The sequence below is a fragment of the Oncorhynchus nerka genome, linkage group LG25 (assembly GCF_034236695.1).
Source record: "Oncorhynchus nerka isolate Pitt River linkage group LG25, Oner_Uvic_2.0, whole genome shotgun sequence".
Lineage (NCBI taxonomy): Eukaryota > Metazoa > Chordata > Actinopteri > Salmoniformes > Salmonidae > Oncorhynchus > Oncorhynchus nerka.
Genome location: NC_088420.1, coordinates 5,341,346 through 5,362,713, shown reverse-complemented (window position 1 = coordinate 5,362,713; position 21,368 = coordinate 5,341,346). Strand labels below are relative to the sequence as shown.

At 46.6% G+C, this 21,368-nt stretch overlaps 1 protein-coding gene across 1 annotated transcript in view; it reads left to right on the top strand.

Moving 5' to 3' along the window:
• LOC115124934 (rootletin-like) overlaps nt 1–21,368 on the top strand; it is a 285,112-nt gene that overhangs the window by 60,280 nt on the left and 203,464 nt on the right. The window contains 5 exon segments of the mRNA XM_065009495.1: nt 493–663; nt 5,911–5,994; nt 6,105–6,220; nt 10,358–10,502; nt 19,437–19,543. Of these exon segments, the coding sequence (XP_064865567.1) occupies nt 493–663; nt 5,911–5,994; nt 6,105–6,220; nt 10,358–10,502; nt 19,437–19,543 (623 nt within the window).

Below are 21,368 nucleotides of genomic sequence, written 5' to 3'. Positions count from 1 at the left end.
ATAGCAGTGGGCCATTATATAACCCAGAGGTTTAATAGCATTGGGCCATTATATAACCCAGAGGTTTAATAGCAGTGGGCCATTATATAAACCAGAGGTTTAATAGCAGTGGGCCATTATATAGCCCAGAGGTTTAATAGCATTGGGCCATTATATAACCCAGAGGTTTAATAGCAGTGGGCCATTATATAACCCAGAGGTTTAATAGCAGTGGGCCATTATATAACCTAGAGGTTGAATAGCAGTGGGCCATTATATAACCCAGAGGTTTAATAGCAGTGGGCCATTATATAGCCCAGAGGTTTAATAGCATTGGGCCATTATATAGCCCAGAGGTTTAATAGCAGTGGGCCATTATATAACCTAGAGGTTGAATTTCAGTAGTGTGTCATCATTATGATTATGCCAAGTCATGTTTTAGAGCTTGTTATAAGGGTCAAAGGTTAACCTCCCTTTGTGTGTGTGTGTGTGTGTGTATGTGTGTATGTACAGCTTGAACAGATGCTGGCTCTGCAGTCCGCAACGGGGGACTCGGACCAAGCGAGTGTGTCTATAGAGCGCCTGCGGCTGCAGAATGAGGAGAGGGCCTACAGGCAAAAACTACAGGCCTATCAGGAGGGACAACACAGACAGGCTCAGCTGGTGCAAAAACTGCAGACCAAGGTACTGGAGGGAGGAGAGGAGGAGGGGGGGGGGGGGGGCGGCTGCTGTCTCTGCCCTAAAGTATTGTTGTCCTGTAGGATCCAGGGAGTATTGTTGTCCCGTAGGGTCCAGGGATTATTCTTGACCTGTAGGATCCAGGAAGTATTGTTGTCCTGTAGGATCCAGGAAGTATTGTTGTCCTGTAGGATCCAGGAAGTATTGTTGACCTGTAGGATCCAGGAAGTATTGTTGTCCTGTAGGATCCAGGAAGTATTGTTGTCCTGTAGGATCCAGGGATTATTGTTCTCTCCTGTAGGATCCAGGGAGTATTGTTCTGTCCTGTAGGATCCAGGAAGTATTGTTGTCCTGTAGGATCCAGGGATTATTGTTGTCCCGTAGGATCCAGGGAGTATTGTTCTGTCCTGTAGGATCCAGGAAGTATTGTTGTCCTGTAGGATCCAGGAAGTATTGTTGACCTGTAGGATCCAGGGAGTATTGTTGACCTGTAGGACCCAGGGAGTATTGTTGACCTGTAGGGTTCAGGGAGTATTGTTGACCTGTAGGATCCAGGGAGTATTGTTGACCTGCAGGATCCAGGGAGTAATGTTTACCTGTAGGATCCAGGGATTATTGTTGACCTGTAGGATCCAGGGATTATTGTTGACCTGTAGGATCCAGGGAGTAATGTTGACCTGTAGGATCCAGGAAGTATTGTTGTCCTGTAGGATCCAGGGATTATTGTTGTCCTGTAGGGTCCAGGGAGTATTGTTGACCCGTAGGATCCAGGGAGTATTGTTCTGTCCTGTAGGATCCAGGGAGTATTGTTCTGTCCTGTAGGATCCAGGGATTATTGTTCTGTCCTGTAGGATCCAGGGATTATTGTTGACCTGTAGGATCCAGGGATTATTGTTGACCTGTAGGATCCAGGGATTATTGTTCTGTCCTGTAGGATCCAGGGATTATTGTTCTCTCCTGTAGGATCCAGGGAGTATTGTTCTGTCCTGTAGGATCCAGGAAGTATTGTTGTCCTGTAGGATCCAGGATGTATTGTTGACCTGTAGGATCCAGGAAGTATTGTTGACCTGTAGGATCCAGGAAGTACTGTTGTCCTGTAGGATCCAGGGATTATTGTTGTCCCGTAGGGTCCAGGGAGTATTGTTGACCTGTAGGATCCAGGGAGTATTGTTCTGTCCTGTAGGATCCAGGAAGTAGTGTTGTCCTGTAGGATCCAGGAAGTATTGTTGACCTGTAGGATCCAGGGAGTATTGTTCTGTCCTGTAGGATCCAGGAAGTATTGTTGTCCTGTAGGATCCAGGAAGTATTGTTGACCTGTAGGATCCAGGGAGTATTGTTGACCTGTAGGATCCAGGGATTATTGTTGACCTGTAGGATCCAGGGATTATTGTTGACCTGTAGGATCCAGGGAGTATTGTTCTGTCCTGTAGGATCCAGGGATTATTGTTCTGTCCTGTAGGATCCAGGGATTATTGTTGACCTGTAGGATCCAGGGATTATTGTCCTGTCCTGTAGGATCCAGGGATTATTGTTGACCTGTAGGATCCAGGGAGTATTGTTCTGTCCTGTAGGATCCAGGGAGTATTGTTCTGTCCTGTAGGATCCAGGGATTATTGTTGACCTGTAGGATCCAGGGATTATTGTTGACCTGTAGGATCCAGGGATTATTGTTGACCTGTAGGATCCAGGGAGTAATGTTCTGTCCTGTAGGATCCAGGAAGTATTGTTGTCCTGTAGGATCCAGGGATTATTGTTCTGTCCTGTAGGATCCAGGAAGTATTGTTGACCTGTAGGATCCAGGGAGTAATGTTCTGTCCTGTAGGATCCAGGAAGTATTGTTGTCCTGTAGGATCCAGGGATTATTGTTCTGTCCTGTAGGATCCAGGAAGTATTGTTGTCCTGTAGGATCCAGGAAGTATTGTTGTCCTGTAGGATCCAGGGATTATTGTTGTCCTGTAGGATCCAGGGAGTATTGTTCTGTCCTGTAGGATCCAGGAAGTATTGTTGTCCTGTAGGATCCAGGGATTATTGTTCTGTCCTGTAGGATCCAGGAAGTATTGTTGTCCTGTAGGATCCAGGAAGTATTGTTGTCCTGTAGGATCCAGGGATTATTGTTGTCCTGTAGGGTCCAGGGAGTATTGTTGACCCGTATGATCCAGGGATTATTGTTCTGTCCTGTAGGATCCAGGGATTATTGTTGACCTGTAGGATCCAGGGATTATTGTTGTCCTGTAGGATCCAGGGATTATTGTTGACCTGTAGGATCCAGGGATTATTGTTCTGACCTGTATGATCCAGGGATTATTGTTCTGTCCTGTAGGATCCAGGGATTATTGTTCTGTCCTGTAGGATCCAGGGAGTATTGTTCTGTCCTGTGGGATCCAGGGATTATTGTTCTGTCCTGTAGGATCCAGGGAGTATTGTTCTGTCCTGTAGGGTCCAGGGAGTATTGTTGACCTGCAGGATCCAGGGAGTATTGTTCTGTCCTGTAGGATCCAGGGAGTATTGTTCTGTCCTGCAGGATCCAGGGAGTATTGTTCTGTCCTGTAGGATCCAGGGATTATTGTTCTGTCCTGTAGGATCCAGGGATTATTGTTGACCTGTAGGATCCAGGGATTATTGTCCTGTCCTGTAGGATCCAGGGAGTATTGTTGACCTGTAGGATCCAGGACGTATTGTTGTCCTGCAGGATCCAGGGAGTATTGTTGACCTGTAGGATCCAGGGAGTATTGTTGGCCTGCAGGATCCAGGGACTATTGTTGACCTGCAGGATCCAGGGAGTATTGTTGACCTGTAGGATCCAGGGAGTATTGTTGACCTGTAGGATCCAGGGAGTATTGTTGACCTGTAGGATCCAGGGAGTATTGTTGACCTGTAGGATCCAGGGAGTATTGTTGGCCTGCAGGATCCAGGGAGTATTGTTGACCTGTAGGATCCAGGGAGTATTGTTGACCTGCAGGATCCAGGGAGTATTGTTCTGTCCTGTAGGATCCAGGAGTATTGTTCTGTCCTGCAGGATCCAGGGAGTATTGTTCTGTCCTGTAGGATCCAGGGATTATTGTTGACCTGTAGGATCCAGGGAGTATTGTTCTGTCCTGTAGGATCCAGGGATTATTGTTGACCTGTAGGATCCAGGGATTATTGTTGTCCTGTAGGATCCAGGAAGTATTGTTGACCTGTAGGATCCAGGGATTATTGTTGACCTGTAGGATCCAGGAAGTATTGTTGACCTGTAGGATCCAGGGATTATTTGTTGACCTGTAGGATCCAGGGATTATTGTTGACCTGTAGGATCCAGTGAGTATTGTTGACCTGCAGGATCCAGGGAATATTGTTGACCAGTAGGATCCAGGAAGTATTGTTGACCAGTAGGATCCAGGGAGTATTGTTCTGTCCTGTAGGATCCAGGGAGTATTGTTCTGTCCTGTAGGATCCAGGGAGTATTGTTCTGTCCTGTAGGATCCAGGGATTATTGTTGTCCTGTAGGATCCAGGGAGTATTGTTGACCTGCATGATCCAGGATCCAGGGAGTATTGTTGACCTGTAGGATTGAGGGTCCAGGGATTATTGTTGTCCTGTAGGATCCAGGGAGTATTGTTGACCTGCAGGATCCAGGGAGTATTGTTGACCTGCAGGATCCAGGGAGTATTGTTGACCAGTAGGATCCAGGAAGTATTGTTGACCAGTAGGATCCAGGGAGTATTGTTGTCCTGCAGGATCGAGGATCCAGGGAATATTGTTGACCTGTAGGATCGAGGATCCAGGGAATATTGTTGACCTTCAGGATCCAGGGAGTATTGTTGACATGTAGGATCGAGGATCCAGGGAGTATTGTTGACCTGCAGGATGCAGGGTCCAGGGAGTATTGTTGACCTACAGGATCCAGGGAATATTGTTGACCTGCAGGATCCAGGGAATATTGTTGACCTGTAGGATCTGTGGATAAGGTCTGGTACCACTACACTTGTGTTGTCTGCCGAATGACTCAGATGTAGCACCATATACGTTGATTTATAGTATTTCTATGATATTGTGATGTACTACAGTGATGTAATACAGTACATTCAGTAGGAATTCAGAGCCATTCTTATTTTCCACATTTTGTTACGTTACAAGCCTCATTCTAAAATTTATTGAATTGTTTTTTTTCTCATCAGTCTACACACAATACCCTATAATGACATCACAATACCCCATAATGACATCACAATACCCCATTATGACAAAGCAAAAGCAGGTTTTTAGATTATTTTAAAAACAGAAATACTATATTTACATAAATATTCAGAGCCTTTGTCAGGGAGGTGACCAAGAACCCGATGGTCACTCTGAGTTCCTCTATGGAGATGGGAGAACCTTCCAGAAGGACAACCATCTCAATCAGGCCTTTATGGTATAGTGAACAGATGGAAGCCACTCCTCAGTAAAAGGCACATTACAGCCTGCTTGGAGTTTGCCAAAAGGAACCTAAAGGACTCTCAGACCATGAGAAACAAGATTCTCTGGTCTGATGAAACCAAGATTGAACTCTTTGGCCTGAATGCCAAGCGTCACGTCTGGAGGAAACCTGCACCCTCCTTACGGTGAAGCATGGTGGTGGCAGCATCCCTACGGTGAAGCATGGTGGTGGCAGCATCATGCTGTGGGGATGTTTTCAGCGACAGGTACTGGGAGACTAGTCAGGATTGAGGGAAAGATGAACGAAGCAAAGTACAGAGAGATCCTTGATGAAAACCTGCTCCAGAGCGCTCAGGACCTCAGACTGGGGCGAAGGTTCACCTTCCAACAGGACAACGACCCTAAGCACACAGCCAAGACAACGCAGGAGTGGCTTCGGGACAAGTCTCTGAATGTCCTTGAGTGGCCAAGCCAGAGCCCGGAATTGAACCCGATCGAACATCTCTGGAGAGACCTGAAAATAGAGCTTGAGAGGATCTGCAGAGAAGAATGGGAGAAACTCCCCAAATACAGGTGTGCCAAGCTTGTAGTGTCATATCCAAGAAGACTTGAAGCTGTAATCGCTGTCAAAGGTGCTTCAACAAAGTACTGAGTAAAGGGTCTGAATACTTACGTTTAGCAAACATTTAGCAAACATAAAAAAAAAACTGTTTTTGATTAGTCCTTATGGGGTGTTGTGTGTAGATTGATGAGGGGGGAAAAAAACAATTATATCCATTTTAGGATTTAGCATAACAATCTGGAAAAGTCAAGGGGTCTGAATCCTTTCTGAATGAACTGTCTGTCTTGTACCAGACGCTTCAGTACAAGAAAAGATGTGGTGACCTGGAAGAGCAGCTGTTGGAGAAGACCTCTGAGTCAGAAAGACTACAACTCTCAGTAAGTCGGAGGAAACTCCATTTTAGAAGCTACTTTGTCCCTTAGGGCCACCGTACTCAGTAAACTGTACGTACTGTAAATATCTGGGCTGGTGGCTGTGTTGTGTTCAGCTACAGGCCCAACTGGACTCGTCAGCCCACCGCCTGCACCGGACAGAAACACAGCTTCAGGACAACAGCAGAACCATCCAGAGCAAACTGGCCATGTTGGAGGAAGAACAGAAGAGGTAGGTTCTACAGAGCAGTAGAGGGAGGTTCTACAGACTAGTAGAGGGAGGTTCTACAGAGCAGTAGAGGGAGGTTCTACAGAGTAGTAGAGGGAGGTTCTACAGTGCGGTAGAGGTAGGTTCTACAGAGCAGTAGAGGGAGGTTCTACAGGGCAGTAGAGGGAGGTTCTACAGAGTAGTAGAGGGAGGTTCTACAGAGTAGTAGAGGTAGGTTCTACAGAGTAGTAGAGGTAGGTTCTACAGAACAGAAGAGGTAGGTTCTACAGAGCAGTAGAGGTAGGTTCTACAGGGCAGTAGAGGGAGGTTCTACAGAGTAGTAGAGGGAGGTTCTACAGAGTAGTAGAGGTAGGTTCTACAGAGTAGTAGAGGTAGGTTCTACAGAACAGAAGAGGTAGGTTCTACAGAGCAGTAGAGGTAGGTTCTACAGGGCAGTAGAGGGAGGTTCTACAGAGTAGTAGAGGGAGGTTCTACAGAGTAGTAGAGGTAGGTTCTACAGAACAGAAGAGGTAGGTTCTACAGAGCAGTAGAGGTAGGTTCTACAGAGCAGTAGAGGTAGGTTCTACAGAGCAGTAGAGGGAGGTTCTACAGAGTAGTAGAGGGAGGTTCTACAGAGTAGTAGAGGGAGGTTCTACAGAGTAGTAGAGGGAGGTTCTACAGAACAGAAGAGGTAGGTTCTACAGAGCAGTAGAGGGAGGTTCTACAGAGCAGTAGAGGGAGGTTCTACAGAGTAGTAGAGGGAGGTTCTACAGAGCAGTAGAGGGAGGTTCTACAGAGCAGTAGAGGGAGGTTCTACAGAGCAGTAGAGGGAGGTTCCACAGAGCAGTAGAGGGAGGTTCCGCAGAGCAAAACATTTACGGAAATGAGTACAGTAATCCCCTTAGAACTCTGCTCCCATTTCGTTCTCTTTCTTTTCATCGTTTAAAAAAAACACCAAAGCCGCTCAGAAGTGTTTCTGAGAAGTAGTTTGTATGGAACAGAGAGAAAGACTGCCTCTGTTTTCCCCGTGCCCAGGCTGGGAAGAGGAGGACAGCAGGAGGGAGGCTGGGAAGAGGAGGACAGCAGGGGGGAGGCTGGGAAGAGGAGGACAGCAGGAGGGAGGGTGGGAAGAGGAGGACAGCAGGAGGGAGGCTGGGAAGAGGAGGACAGCAGGAGGGAGGCTGGGAAGAGGAGGACAGCAGGAGGGAGGCTGGGAAGAGGAGGACAGCAGGAGGGAGGCTGGGAAGAGGAGGACAGCAGGAGGGAGGCTGGGAAGAGGAGGACAGCAAGGGGGAGGCTGGGAAGAGGAGGACAGCAGGAGGGAGGCTGGGAAGAGGAGGACAGCAGGAGGGAGGCTGGGAAGAGGAGGACAGCAGGAGGGAGGCTGGGAAGAGGAGGACAGCAGGAGGGAGGCTGGGAAGAGGAGGACAGCAGGAGGGAGGGTGGGAAGAGGAGGACAGCAGGAGGGAGGCTGGGAAGAGGAGGACAGCAGGAGGGAGGCTGGGAAGAGGAGGACAGCAGGAGGGAGGCTGGCCTAGTAGGGAGTGTGAAGCGTAGCCTTTATACTGTCGATGCTTTCGGCATCCAATTTGTCAAAGTTAATTAGCTCGGGCCTGTTGGCTCAGTCGTTCAGAGTACTTTAACGGTGTCTCACACTGAGCGGGGGACCGGGCCCAGCAACCCCTGCACCTGACACCAGCCTTTAAACAAACAAGATTTATAGAGCCAACCCGCTCTAATTTAAATTGTTATGACAGATGCTTGGCAGCCCGCTTGCCAAGGCCCCATCACTTTTATAGCAGCCTCAGCATGGAGCTCCGCCGTGAGGCCTACTGTAGAGGTGCTGAACCACATCTGAGTGGAGCTTTTCTAGTGAGTCCTAATGTAGAGTAAGTAACCAAGCCTCTGTTTGTAGCGTGACACATTCTCTGCACCAGAGGAGGCTGGTGGGAGGAGCTATAGGAGGACGGGCTCATTGTAATGGCTGGAATGGAATTAATGGAAGGGAGTCAAACACGTGGTTTCCATTAATGTTTGATGTGTTTGACATCGTTCCTGGCAATCTATTCTAGCCACATTACAACGAGCCGTCCTCCCCCCAGCAGCCTCCACTGGTTTGGTACCATTCCATTGAATCCATTCCAGCCATTACAATGAGCCGTCCTCCCCCCAGCAGCCTCCACTGGTTTGGTACCATTCCATTTACTCCATTCTAGCCATTACAATGAGCCGTCCTCCCCCCAGCAGCCTGCACTGGTTTGGTACCATTCCATTTACTCCATTCCAGCCATTACAATGAGCCGTCCTCCCCCCAGCAGCCTCCACTGGTTTGGTACCATTCCATTTACTCCATTCCAGCCATTACAATGAGCCGTCCTCCCCCCAGCAGCCTCCACTGGTTTGGTACCATTCCATTTACTCCATTCCAGCCATTACAATGAGCCGTCCTCCCCCCAGCAGCCTCCACTGGTTTGGTACCATTCCATTTACTCCATTCCAGCCATTACAATGAGCCCGTCCTCCTATAGCTCCTCCCACCAGCCTCCGCTGCTCTGTATAGAGCTCCACCGTGAGGCCTATTGTAAAGCTTTGCTGTGAGGCCTACTGTAGAGTTAGTTACCGACCCTTTGCACGGAGCTGCACCGTGAGATCTACTATACAGTGAGTAGTCAAGCTCCTCCACGGAGCTCCACCGTGAGGCCTACTATACAGTGAGTAGTCAAGCTCCTCCACGGAGCTCCACAGTGAGGCCTACTATACAGTGAGTAGTCAAGCTCCTCCACGGAGCTCCACCGTGAGGCCTACTATACAGTGAGTAGTCAAGCTCCTCCATGGAGCTCCACCATGAGGCCCACTGTGGTGTTAGTTACCAAGCCTGTACACTGAGCTGCTCATGTGAGACCTACTTAGAATTCATTTCCAAGCCTCTCCATGGAGCTCCACTGCGAGGCACACTATACAGTGAGTAGCCAAGCCTCTCCATGGAGCTCCACAGTGAGGCCTACTATACAGTGAGTAGTCAAGCCTCTCCATGGAGCTCCACCGTGAGACCTACTATACAGTGAGTAGTCAAGCCTCTGTACAGAGCTCCGCTATGAGGCCTACTGTAGAGTGAGTAGCCAAGCCTCTCAGTGGCCCTTCGCCTCGGTTTGGCTCGCTGCACAGTGCTAACCCGCTCCCCTCAGATAGCTTAAAAACATGGAGAAAACATAGACAGTTGGCCGGCTTCGCATACGACACAGCGTGAGAATGATGTAAACATTTCTGTAAATGACTCTGTGAGAGAGAGAGCTCAATCTGGTAGGAATTAGGACGGAGTTGACGTGGACTTTATTAAAGTGTCACACGTGTTCTGCTGTGTAAGCGTGGCTGGCAAGGGTGGATCACAGAAAAGGGTTTATAAGCTTGTAAACGTAGGAGTGATATAGTGGCCACGCGATTGATGGAGTTTGGGTGGGGGACAGCAAGGTTTTAGGAGGGAGGGAGGGAGGGAGGGAGGGAGGGGAACGAGAACGAGGAGAATGAGTTGTGGGAAGATTAGGGGAGTCGGGTTTGCAGCTGTTGGTGGTTGGTTGACAAGTGATGCTGCCAACTTGGCTGTTGATGGAGTATGGGTGGGGGTGGGGGTAGGGGGTGGGGGTGGGGGTGGGGATGGGGGTAAGGGTGGGGTTGGGGGTAGGGGTAGGGGTAGGGGGTGGGACAGGGTTTTTAGAAGGGAGGGAATCAGGGAGGGAGAGAGAGAGGTTGTTAATGGCTGGTGGACAGGTGACAGCACCAACTTGGCTCCTCACTACCATGTAATAGGAAAGACGAGCTAAACTCTTAACTAAGTTCTGTAAATAAGTCTTTGTCCGCAGTAATATGATGTCATAGAAAAGAGGGCCAAGCAAATAAAGTATAACTTAACTTTATTATTATCAGTCATAATGGACGTGTTTTTCGGGACGTCAATGCATTTGTGATTTGCTGGTTATCTTTTTCATGTCATGTATCAACAAGTTCTGCGTCCAGAATTACACATTTTATATATATATATATATGTATATAGTGCAGTAATTTTGATCTGAGCCGGCCCAGAGGCCTTGGTCAAATGTCGTGCACTATCTTTACGGGTTTCAATTTGGAACGCAGATAGAGGTCATGTGTTCCGGTGTTCCCCAGGTGTGCCGGTCTCAGTCAGGTAAACGCCCTGCTCAGAGAACAGCTGGAACAGGCGAGCTCAGCCAATCAGAGCCTGACGGAGAGCCTGCGCAGAGCCAGTGACGACTTGGAGCAGAAAGATGCTCGGCTGCGCAAAGAACAAGAGGTAAGAAGGGAGAACCCCTGTGTCCGATTCACACTAGAGGGCCCTATCAGCCAGGGGCCCTATCAGCCAGGGACCCTATCAGCCAGGGACCCTATCAGCCAGGGGCCCTATCAGCCAGGGGCCCTATCAGCCAGGGGCCCTATCAGCCAGGGGCCCTATCAGGACCTATATATATATATATATATATATATTAAATGATTCCCCCCCTCTATAGACTCTAGTCTCTGTAGACTCTAGTCTCTGTAGACTCTATAGACTCTATAGACTCTAGTCTCTGTAGACACTAGTCTCTGTAGACTCTATAGACTCTAGTCCCTGTAGACTCTGTAGACTCTATAGACTCTAGTCTCTGTAGACTCTGTAGACCCTGTAGACTCTGTAGACTCTAGTCTCTGTAGACTCTGTAGACTCTAGTCTCAGTAGACTCTGTAGACTCTAGTCTCTGTAGACTCTAGTCTCTGTAGACTCTAGTCTATGTAGACTCTAGTATCTGTAGACTCTATAGACTCTGTAGACTCTAGTCTCTGTAGACTCTAGTGTCTGTAGACTCTATAGACTCTATAGACTCTAGTCTCTATTGACTCTAGTCTCTGTAGACTCTAGTCTCTGTAGATACTAGTCTCTGTAGACTCTATAGACTCTCGTCTCTATAGACTCTCGCCTCTGTAGACTCTAGTCTTGGAAGACTCTACTCTCTGTATACTCTAGTCTCTGTAGCCTCTCTAGTCTTTGTAGCCTCTCTAGTCTCTGTAGTCTCTGTAGACTCTAGTCTCTGTAGTCTCTGTATATTGTAGACTTTCACGTTGAGCAACTTTCTTTCTTTCCCCATGTGGTGGGGATTTCATTCAGAATCCTGTTCTGTTTTAATCCTCATTCTTTGTACGTTTATTTGCTATGATTTTCAAGCTGTTGTTTCCTGTGAAAACATTCCAAAGGCTGAACAATAAGAAAGACATTCTGGCTCTAGAAACTCACGCTGCAAACAGCCTGTTCAATGTCAAACAGGGGGGGGGGGGGGTTATATGTGTCCTGTTTCACTGCATTTACAACTGGGTAACCTGTAAAAGTGTGAAGTATGAAATGGAAATGTGTGTTGTTTTTTTTACATATCCCAACATCCCCTGAGACACTTTTGGAGAGTGTGGTCACGGCCAGGGATTAGACATTATTGACAGCGACCGGGTTAGATGCCTTGCTAAAGGGCACAGCGGCTGATTTTTTTTCCACCTAGTCGGCCCGGGGATTCAAACCAACCTTTTTCGGTTACTGTCCCAACGCTCTTAACCGCTAGGCTCTCTGATACCCAGCAAACGAAAAATTGGTTCTGTGAATGTTCCCAGAACATTCGTTAGGTCGCGGCAAATGTTCTCATAACACAAAAAAAAACTATCCTTTCATGCTGACGTTACAAGAACGTTCCCAGAACATGTTTTGTCTGTTCTTTTAAAAGGTTCACAGAATGTTGTTCTTTTAATAAAAGGTTCACAGAATGTTTCTGGTGGGGATATGACAAGGGATAGGTTTCCAAAACACTCAGACTGTCCAGTTGTGTTGACAGTCAGATAATGTTCATATCAGGTTGCAAAAACTAAAGAGAAGCCTTTGATGTTGCAATAATGTTGACAGAACTGCCTTTCTGAGTTCTTTAAAGGTTCCCAGAAGATTTTATTAGGATGTGGCTACATACTACAAGGTTCCCAAAACACAAGGCTCAGTTTTGATGACATTTATACAATGTTTAAAAGAGGTTGCACAGCACATTCCTATAATGTTGTAAGAATGTTGGCATAACACCTGGTCTAAGTTATTTAAACGTTCGCAGAACGTTTAATGAAGTCATGGAAGTTGTCTGGGATGTCGGAAAAAATGTTATTGAAATATTCACCGAATTTGCACAGAACATTCCCACAATGCTCCACAGTTTTTATGATGTTCGTTGCTCATATTTATTTTATTTTAAATGTAACATCATATTCTATTAATGTTGTCTTGGAGGGCCTCAGAACATTTCAAGATCATTTGGAAAATGTTATATTTAAGTTTGACCTAATATTACCACAACGTTCTCAGCGTAGAAATGTGTATCTCCATAAAACAGATTGGATAACAAACCCATTATGTTTCTCTTCAGATTGAATTGAATTCATATTTCAGGTCATATTTCAGGTCATATTTCAGGTGTGTAGGATCACTACAAGGGAATATAGATAAAGTGCATTTTAATTTAATTCGTAAGACATTTGAATAGCATTTAACTGACACAACCATATTTTTTTACATTTCACATGTTGACAATCTGCATATTTTTTTAACTCATAGGATGTTTGGAACCGTATTTAATCATACAACAATATTTTACACTTCTTATGTTGACAAACTGGTTTGGAAGCTGCAATGTCTGGTAACCAAAGCCTTGTGTTTCATCCTCTGCAAGACCAGGGATTGACTCTTATGGATTATTTTTTTTCCAGTACGGTCGCCATGGCATTACGGTCGCCATGGCATTACGGTCGCCATGGCAGTAAGGTCAATCAGGAATTCCATGGTTCCTTTTTAGGCTTCTTAAACATAACTAACCCCGGGAAATACTGGTATCTGTGTTATTCACCTTCCCTTCATCCATCCTCTTGATAGGCTGTCGACTTCTGGGTCCATATTTACAAGGTAAGTGCTGATCTTAGGATCACTTTTTTCCGATCATAATAAATATGACGAGGGGACTATATCAAGACTCAGAGCAGGAATTATATCGGGTGCTTTTAAAAAAAATAGTTGAACAGTACATTTTTGTACAATGTTTATTTATTTTAATTTTTTAATTTTTTACAATTAGTTTAAATTCTGGATTTTAAAACATCTGGATGAAATAAAGACTTTAAGTAGATTTATATCTGAACCTCAATTTCACCGTTTAAAAATAAATACAATTAAGAAAAATTGTTTAAAGAATATGTGGGATTGAACCTGCAATCTTCAGCTCAGATAGATAGATAGATAGATTTATTGTGTTGTTGTGTATCCATATGCTTCTTAAATACTCAGAACATTCAAACTAAATAAGAAAACAATTGGACTTTTTCTCAATTTCAATCAAAACACATACGAGTGAAGCAACACCCGTTCTGAAACACTATAATACATAATAAACGTCCTCTCACTGTCAACTGCGTTTATTTTTAAAATATGTACATGAACATAACAAGATTCAACAACTGAGACATAAACTGAACAAGTTCCACAGAAATGTAATAATGTGTCCCTGAACAAAGGGGGAGGGGTCAAAATCAAAAGTAACAGTCAGTATCTGGTGTGGCCACCAGCTGCATTAAGTACTGCAGTGCTTCTCCTCCTCATGGACTGCACCAGATTTGCCAGTTCTTGCTGTGAGATGTTACCCCACTCTTCCACCAAGGCACCTGCGATTTCCTGGACATTTCTGGGGGGAATGGCCCTAGCCCTCACCCTCTGATCCAACAGGTCCCAGATGTGCTCAATGGGATTGAGCTCCGGGCTCTTTCGCTGACCATGGCAGAGCACTGACATTCCTGTCTTGCAGGAAATCACGCACAGAACGAGCAGTATGGCTGGTGGCATTGTCATGCTGGAGGGTCATGTCAGGATGAGCCTGCAGGAAGGGTACCACATGAGGGAGGAGGATGTCTTCCCTGTAACGCACAGCATTGAGATTGCCTGCAATGACAACAAGCTTAGTCCGATGATGCTTTGACAAATCAAATCAAATCAATTTATATGGCCCTTTGTACATCAGCTGATATGTCAAAGTGCTGTACAGAAACCCAGCCTAAAACCCCAAACAGCAAGCAATGCAGGTGTAGAAGCACGGTGGCTAGGAAAAACTCCCTAGAGAGGCCAAAACCTAGAAAGAAACCTATAGAGGAACCAGGCTATGAGGGGTGGCCAGTCCTCTTCTGGCTGTGCCAGGTGGAGATTATAACAGAACATGACCAAGACCATGATGGACCCTCCACCTCCAAATCGATCCCTCTCCAGAGTACAGGCCTTGGTGTATTTTTTCGATGATAAACGTAAATCCGACCATCATCTGGGAATCAGACCAAAACCACGACTCGTCAGTGAAGAGCACTTTCTGCCAGTCCTGCCTGTTCAGATGTACCGATCCTGTGCAGGTGTTGTTACATGTGGTCTGCCACTGCGAGGACGATCAGCTGTCCGCCGTGTCTCCCTGTATCGCTGTCTTAGGCGTCTCACAGAACGGACATTGCAATTTATTGCCCTGGTCACATCTGCAGTCCTCATGCCTCCTTGCAGCATGCCTAAGGCACATTCATGCAGATGAGCAGGGTCCCCGGGCATCTTTCTTTTGGTGTTTTTCAGAGTCAGTAGAAAGGCCTCTTTAGTGTCCTAAGTTCATAACTGTGACCTTAATTGCCTACCGTCTGTAAGCTGTTAGTGTCTTTCCGACCGTTCCACAGGTGCATGTTCATTAATTGTTTATGGTTTATTGAACGAGCAGGGAAACAGTGTTTAAACCCTTTACAATGAATATCTGTGAAGTTATTTGGATTTTTACAAATGATCTTTGAAAGACAGCGTCCTGAAAAAGGGACCTTTTTTTGCCGAGTTTATATTTACCAAAATAAATTCAGGTTCAACGCAATAATCCCTTATTGATTTAAAGGTCCAATACTGTAACGGCCGTCGTCGGAATGAGACCAAGGTGCAGCGTGGTGAGCGTACTTTTATTAGTTCAAATGTCACCAACAAAACAAGAAATAACAGAAACGACCGTGAAGCTTACAAGGGCTGTAATACCCCTAACAAAGTCAACTACTCACACTGAAAGGAGGGAAAAAGGGCTACCTAAGTATGATTCCCAATCAGAGACAACGATAGACAGCTGTCCCTGATTGACAACCAGACCCGGCCAAAACATAGAAATAAAGAAACATAGAAAATAGAACATAGAATGCCCACCCCACATCACACCCTGACCTAACCAAATAGAGAAATAAAACGGCTCTCTAAGGTCAGGGCGTGACAAAGACAGCCATTTTTTTTTATCTCAAAATCGAATTATTTCTGGGTGGCCTTGAAGTACCTTCAAATTGTCAATGATCATAATTTTGGAAAGAGAGGATCCAGATTGTCTAGCCAGGCTGATTTGTAGGAGTCCAGATTTTGCAGTTCTTTCAGACCATCAGCTATCTAGATTTGGGGGAAGGAGAAATGGGGGAGGCTTGGGCAAGTTGCTGTGGGGGCGCAGGGCTGTTGACCGGGGTAGGAGTAGCCAGGTGGAAAGCATGGCCAGCCGTAGATTCTCAATTATCGCGGATTTATCGATGGTAACAGTGTTTCCTAGCCTCAGTGCAGTGGGCAGCTGGGAGGAGGTGCCCTTATTCTCCATGGACCCAGAAGTAGACAGCATATCAAGAGGATGGATGAAGGGAAGGTGAATAACACAGATACCAGTATTTAGGTTAGTTATGTCTGAGAAGGTTTAACAAGGAAGCATGGATTTCCTGATTGACCGCACTGCCACAGTGACCGTACTGCCATGGCGACCATACTGCCATAGGCTATAAGAGAGCTTCCCTGGTGTTGCAGAGGATGGCTTTGGTTACCAGATAATGCAGCTTCCAAACTCCACAGATTGTGCAGATTGTCAACGTTTGACGTCTATGGTTGTGTTTGACTGAATAAATACTGTTCAAACGTCCTATGAATTACATGATGATTAATTTTAATTTGTAAAACGCTTTTCTGATACCCAAGGCGCTGAAGAATAAAAAAATTAAATAAAATAAAAAGTAATACAAATAATAATAATAAATAATAAATAAAATAAAATAAATAATAATAATAATAATATATAAAATCCAAAAACACAGAACAAGAATCGAATGTACATCCGGGTGTCATCACATCTGGAGAACAGAATGAACAAAAGGTCATTTTTAAAGCTCTTCTGAACGGATCAGTCTTTAGCTGTGTTTTAAAGGAGGACAGAGACTCTCCATCCCCTGATAGTGTCTGGAAGTGTGTTCCACAGCTGAGAAGCCCTGTCACCCATAGTGTTTAGTGATGTCCATCCCTGATAGTGTCTGGAAGTGGCAGGTTGGAGATGGATGCAGTAAGCTGGGCTTCTAGTTTTCAGACTCCTAAATTGAAAGGAGAGGTGTCTTGGGCCGAGTGTCTAGTGGAATAACTAGAATAAAAGGGGATGCGTTTAAGGTCGGACAGCCCCGGACAGCCCCTGACATATTTGGCGAGATCCACGCCTGTGGTACAGACCAGGTCCATCGTTTGGCAAAATGTTTTTTGTGGGTGGCAAAGTCCCACGTTCTGTTGGGAGTCCAAAAATTGTCCGGGACATCCGCCAGGCCGGTAGAGAGACTGCAGTCAGGGAGTTGACATGTTGAAATCACCAAACATTAGCATAGCGAGGCTGAAGGTGCTTAGGAGGGTTAGTGACTCAGACAGTTTAACCAGAATGTCAGAGTTGAGTGTTTTCGGAGGCTGATAAATCAGCACAGACAGTGATTTTGAAAGCCATGCCAAGATAAGAGAGGCTGGTAATGGAGTACACTTCACAGTGCAGTCAATCCTAGAGATTACAGCCAATCTGCCAACACTTCACAGTGCAGTCAGTCCTAGAGATTACAGCCAATCTGCCAACCCTTCACAGTGCAGTCAGTCCTAGAGATTACAGCCAATCTGCCAACACTTCACAGTGCAGTCAGTCCTAGAGATTACAGCCAATCTGCCAACACTTCACAGTGCAGTCAGTCCTAGAGATTACAGCCAATCTGCCAACACTTCACAGTGCAGTCAGTCCCAATCTGCCAGTGCAGTCAGTCCTAGAGATTACAGCCAATCTGCCAACACTTCACAGTGCAGTCAGTCCTAGAGATTACAGCCAATCTGCCAACACTTCACAGTGCAGTCAGTCCTAGAGATTACAGCCAATCTGCCAACACTTCACAGTGCAGTCAGTCCTAGAGATTACAGCCAATCTGCCAACCCTTCACAGTGCAGTCAGTCCTAGAGATTACAGCCAATCTGCCAACACTTCACAGTGCAGTCAGTCCTAGAGATTACAGCCAATCTGCCAACACTTCACAGTGCAGTCAGTCCTAGAGATTACAGCCAATCTGCCAACACTTCACAGTGCAGTCAGTCCTAGAGATTACAGCCAATCTGCCAACCCGTACGGATGTGTGAGAACAGTCCAGGTGGTTGACTGTCTAGGTAGGTCTAGCTAGATGGAGTGTATTGGTTGACTGTCTAGGTAGGTGTAGCTAGATGGAGTGTATTGGTTGACTGTCTAGGTAGGTGTAGCCAGATGGAGTGCATTGGTTGACTGTCTAGGTAGGTCTAGCTAGATGGAGTGCATTGGTTGACTGTCTAGGTAGGTCTAGCTAGATGGAGTGTATTGGTTGACTGTCTAGGTAGGTCTAGCTAGATGGAGTGCATTGGTTGACTGTCTAGGTAGGTCTAGCTAGATGGAGTGCATTGGTTGACTGTCTAGGTAGGTCTAGCTAGATGGAGTGCATTGGTTGACTGTCTAGGTAGGTCTAGCTAGATGGAGTGTTGACTGTCTAGGTAGGTCTAGCTAGATGGAGTGTATTGGTTGACTGTCTAGGTAGGTCTAGCTAGATGGAGTGCATTGGTTGACTGTCTAGGTAGGTCTAGCTAGATGGAGTGCATTGGAGGTCTAGCTAGATGGAGTGCATTGGTTGACTGTCTAGGTAGGTCTAGCTAGATGGAGTGCATTGGTTGGGAGAAATGTGCTCGTTGGGCTGATGCCAAGTGTCATTGAGGCAGAGGAAGTCTAGACTTCTCTCAGTGAGGATGTTGTTCAGTAGTAGTAAATGTCCTGTGAGTCAATAATAGTCCTACGATACAGTTCTCAAATGCAGATTTCCTATATTATCCTTTAAGCAGCTACTTATGTACATGCTGAAGATGTTGTGGTATCGACTGGACAGCTTTTTATTCTATAAGAACGTTTGCCGCAACCGTACGAATGTTCTGGGAACATTAACAGGACCAATGTTGGTTAGCTGGGAAAAACATTACTGGTACATTGTGTTATTATATTCTCTGGGAACCTGATGAGAACGTTTGGGGAACGTTCTGTGGTGGCTGTCACAGATGACACAGATGACATAAGAGTCTATAGCTATAGTAGTCTCAAGGTTAGACAGCACCCATCTCCCTCCTGACTCCTTCCTGTCTCCCTCCTGTCTCCCTCCCATGACCTGTCTCCCTCCCATGACCTGTCTCCCTCCCATGACCTGTCTCCCTCCAATGACCTGTCTCCCTCCTGTCTCCCTCCCATGACCTGTCTCCCTCCTGTCTCCCTCCCATGACCTGTCTCATACCTGTCTCCCTCCTGTCTCCCTCCTGTCTCCCTCCCATGACCTGTCTCCCTCCTGTCTCCCTCCCATGACCTGTCTCACACCTGTCTCCCTCCTGTCTCCCTCCTGTCTCCCTCCCATGACCTGTCTCCCTCCTGTCTCCCTCCCATGACCTGTCTCCCTCCTGTCTCCCTCCTGTCTCCCTCCCATGACCTTTCTCCCTCCTGTCTCCCTCCCATGACCTGTCTCCCTCCTGTCTCCCTCCCATGACCTGTCTCCCTCCTGTCTCCCTCCCATGACCTGTCTCCCTCCTGTCTCCCTCCTGTCTCCCTCCCATGACCTGTCTCCCTCCTGTCTCCCTCCCATGACCTGTCTCCCTCCTGTCTCCCTCCCATGACCTGTCTCCCTCCTGTCTCCCTCCCATGACCTGTCTCATACCTGTCTCCCTCCTGTCTCCCTCCTGTCTCCCTCCCATGACCTGTCTCCCTCCTGTCTCACACCTGTCTCCCTCCCATGGCCTGTCTCCCTCCTGTCTCCCTCCTGTCTCACACCTGTCTCCCTCCCATGACCTGTCTCCCTCCTGTCTCCCCAGACGTGTGCCTTCCGGGTGGGTCGTGAGCAGGCCCGTGTGAGGGCCCTGTGGCGCCAGGCAGCCTCCCTACGGAGCACCTTCACCCAGCTCAGGACCTTCGCTGACAGGTGAGTGTGGCGACCTTGTCAGACCCCCTCCAAGCCCCTGTCCAGGAACCGTCAAAACATTCACCAGACACCCCTCGAGACCCCTCCAGTTTCCCTCCAGCTACCCTGGGATCCCCCCCCCCCCCCCAGTCCATAACGCCATCCAGACTCCCACCAGAACCTGGATCGGGATCACACAAGTATCCCTCCAGTCCTCCGCTCCTCCACTCTCTGAACCCCATGAACCAATCCATCCATCCCTCTCTCCTCACTGGGGACGGTTGTCTCTGGATGCCCCTGGTCTGTTGACTGAGGCCATCAGGATAAAGGCTGAAGTTGAACACTAGGCTTTAGTCATCAAATCAAATCTAATTTTATTTGTCACATACACATGGTTAGCAGATGTTAATGCGAGTGTAGCGAAATGCTTGTGCTTCTAGTTCCGACAATGCAGTAATAACCAACAAGTAATCTAGCTAACAATTCCAAAACTACTACCTTATAGACACAAGTGTAAGGGGATAAAGAATATGTACATAAAGATATATGAATGAGTGATGGTACAAAACGGCATAGGCAAGATACAGTAGATGGTATCGAGTACAGTATATACATATGAGATGAGTATGTAAACAAAGTGGAATAGTTAAAGTGGCTAGTGATACATGTATTACATAATGTATAATGTATAATGTAATAGCATGTATAAACATGTATAATGTATAAACACCAACAACAGTTGAGTAATTAGCTGTAGCGTACACTGCTCTGCTTGCGGACAGAAATACCTCGTGTTTGAGGCTCGGAGTCAAACGTGAAACAGTTCAACGTGAGCTGCAGGCTTATGGAGTTTACGTCCTCCCAGAATCCATCTGGTCCTCAATAGGATACAACAGTCCCTTTTTCCTAATGAAAAACCACTGGGCCACAACTTCAAAACTAAAGACTTTAGGTCTGTTTTCTATTTTCTTGCAAACAATACTTACCAGTTATGGATGCTCTCCAATGGTTACCATGTTCCTCTGTCTGTAGGAGTCTGACACGTTAACCATGTTCCTCTGTCTGTAGGAGTCTGACACGTTAACCATGTTCCTCTGTCTGTAGGAGTCTGTCTGACACGTTAACCATGTTCCTCTGTCTGGAGGAGTCTGTCTGACACGTTAACCATGTTCCTGTCTGTAGGAGTCTGACACGTTAACCATGTTCCTCTGTCTGTAGGAGTCTGACACGTTAACCATGTTCCTCTGTCTGGAGGAGTCTGACACGTTAACCATGTTCCTCTGTCTGTAGGAGTCTGACACGTTAACCATGTTCCTCTGTCTGGAGGAGTCTGACACGTTAACCATGTTCCTCTGTCTGTAGGAGTCTGACACGTTAACCATGTTCCTCTGTCTGGAGGAGTCTGTCTGACACGTTAACCATGTTCCTCTGTCTGTAGGAGTCTGTCTGACACGTTAACCATGTTCCTCTGTCTGGAGTCTGTCTGACAAGTTAACCATGTTCCTCTGTCTGGAGGAGTCTGACACGTTAACCATGTTCCTCTGTCTGGAGGAGTCTGTCTGACACGTTAACCATGTTCCTCTGTCTGGAGTCTGTCTGACACGTTAACCATGTTCCTCTGTCTGGAGGAGTCTGACACGTTAACCATGTTCCTCTGTCTGTAGGAGTCTGACACGTTAACCATGTTCCTCTGTCTGTAGGAGTCTGACACGTTAACCATGTTCCTCTGTCTGGAGGAGTCTGTCTGACACGTTAACCATGTTCCTCTGTCTGTAGGAGTCTGACACGTTAACCATGTTCCTCTGTCTGTAGGAGTCTGACACGTTAACCATGTTCCTCTGTCTGG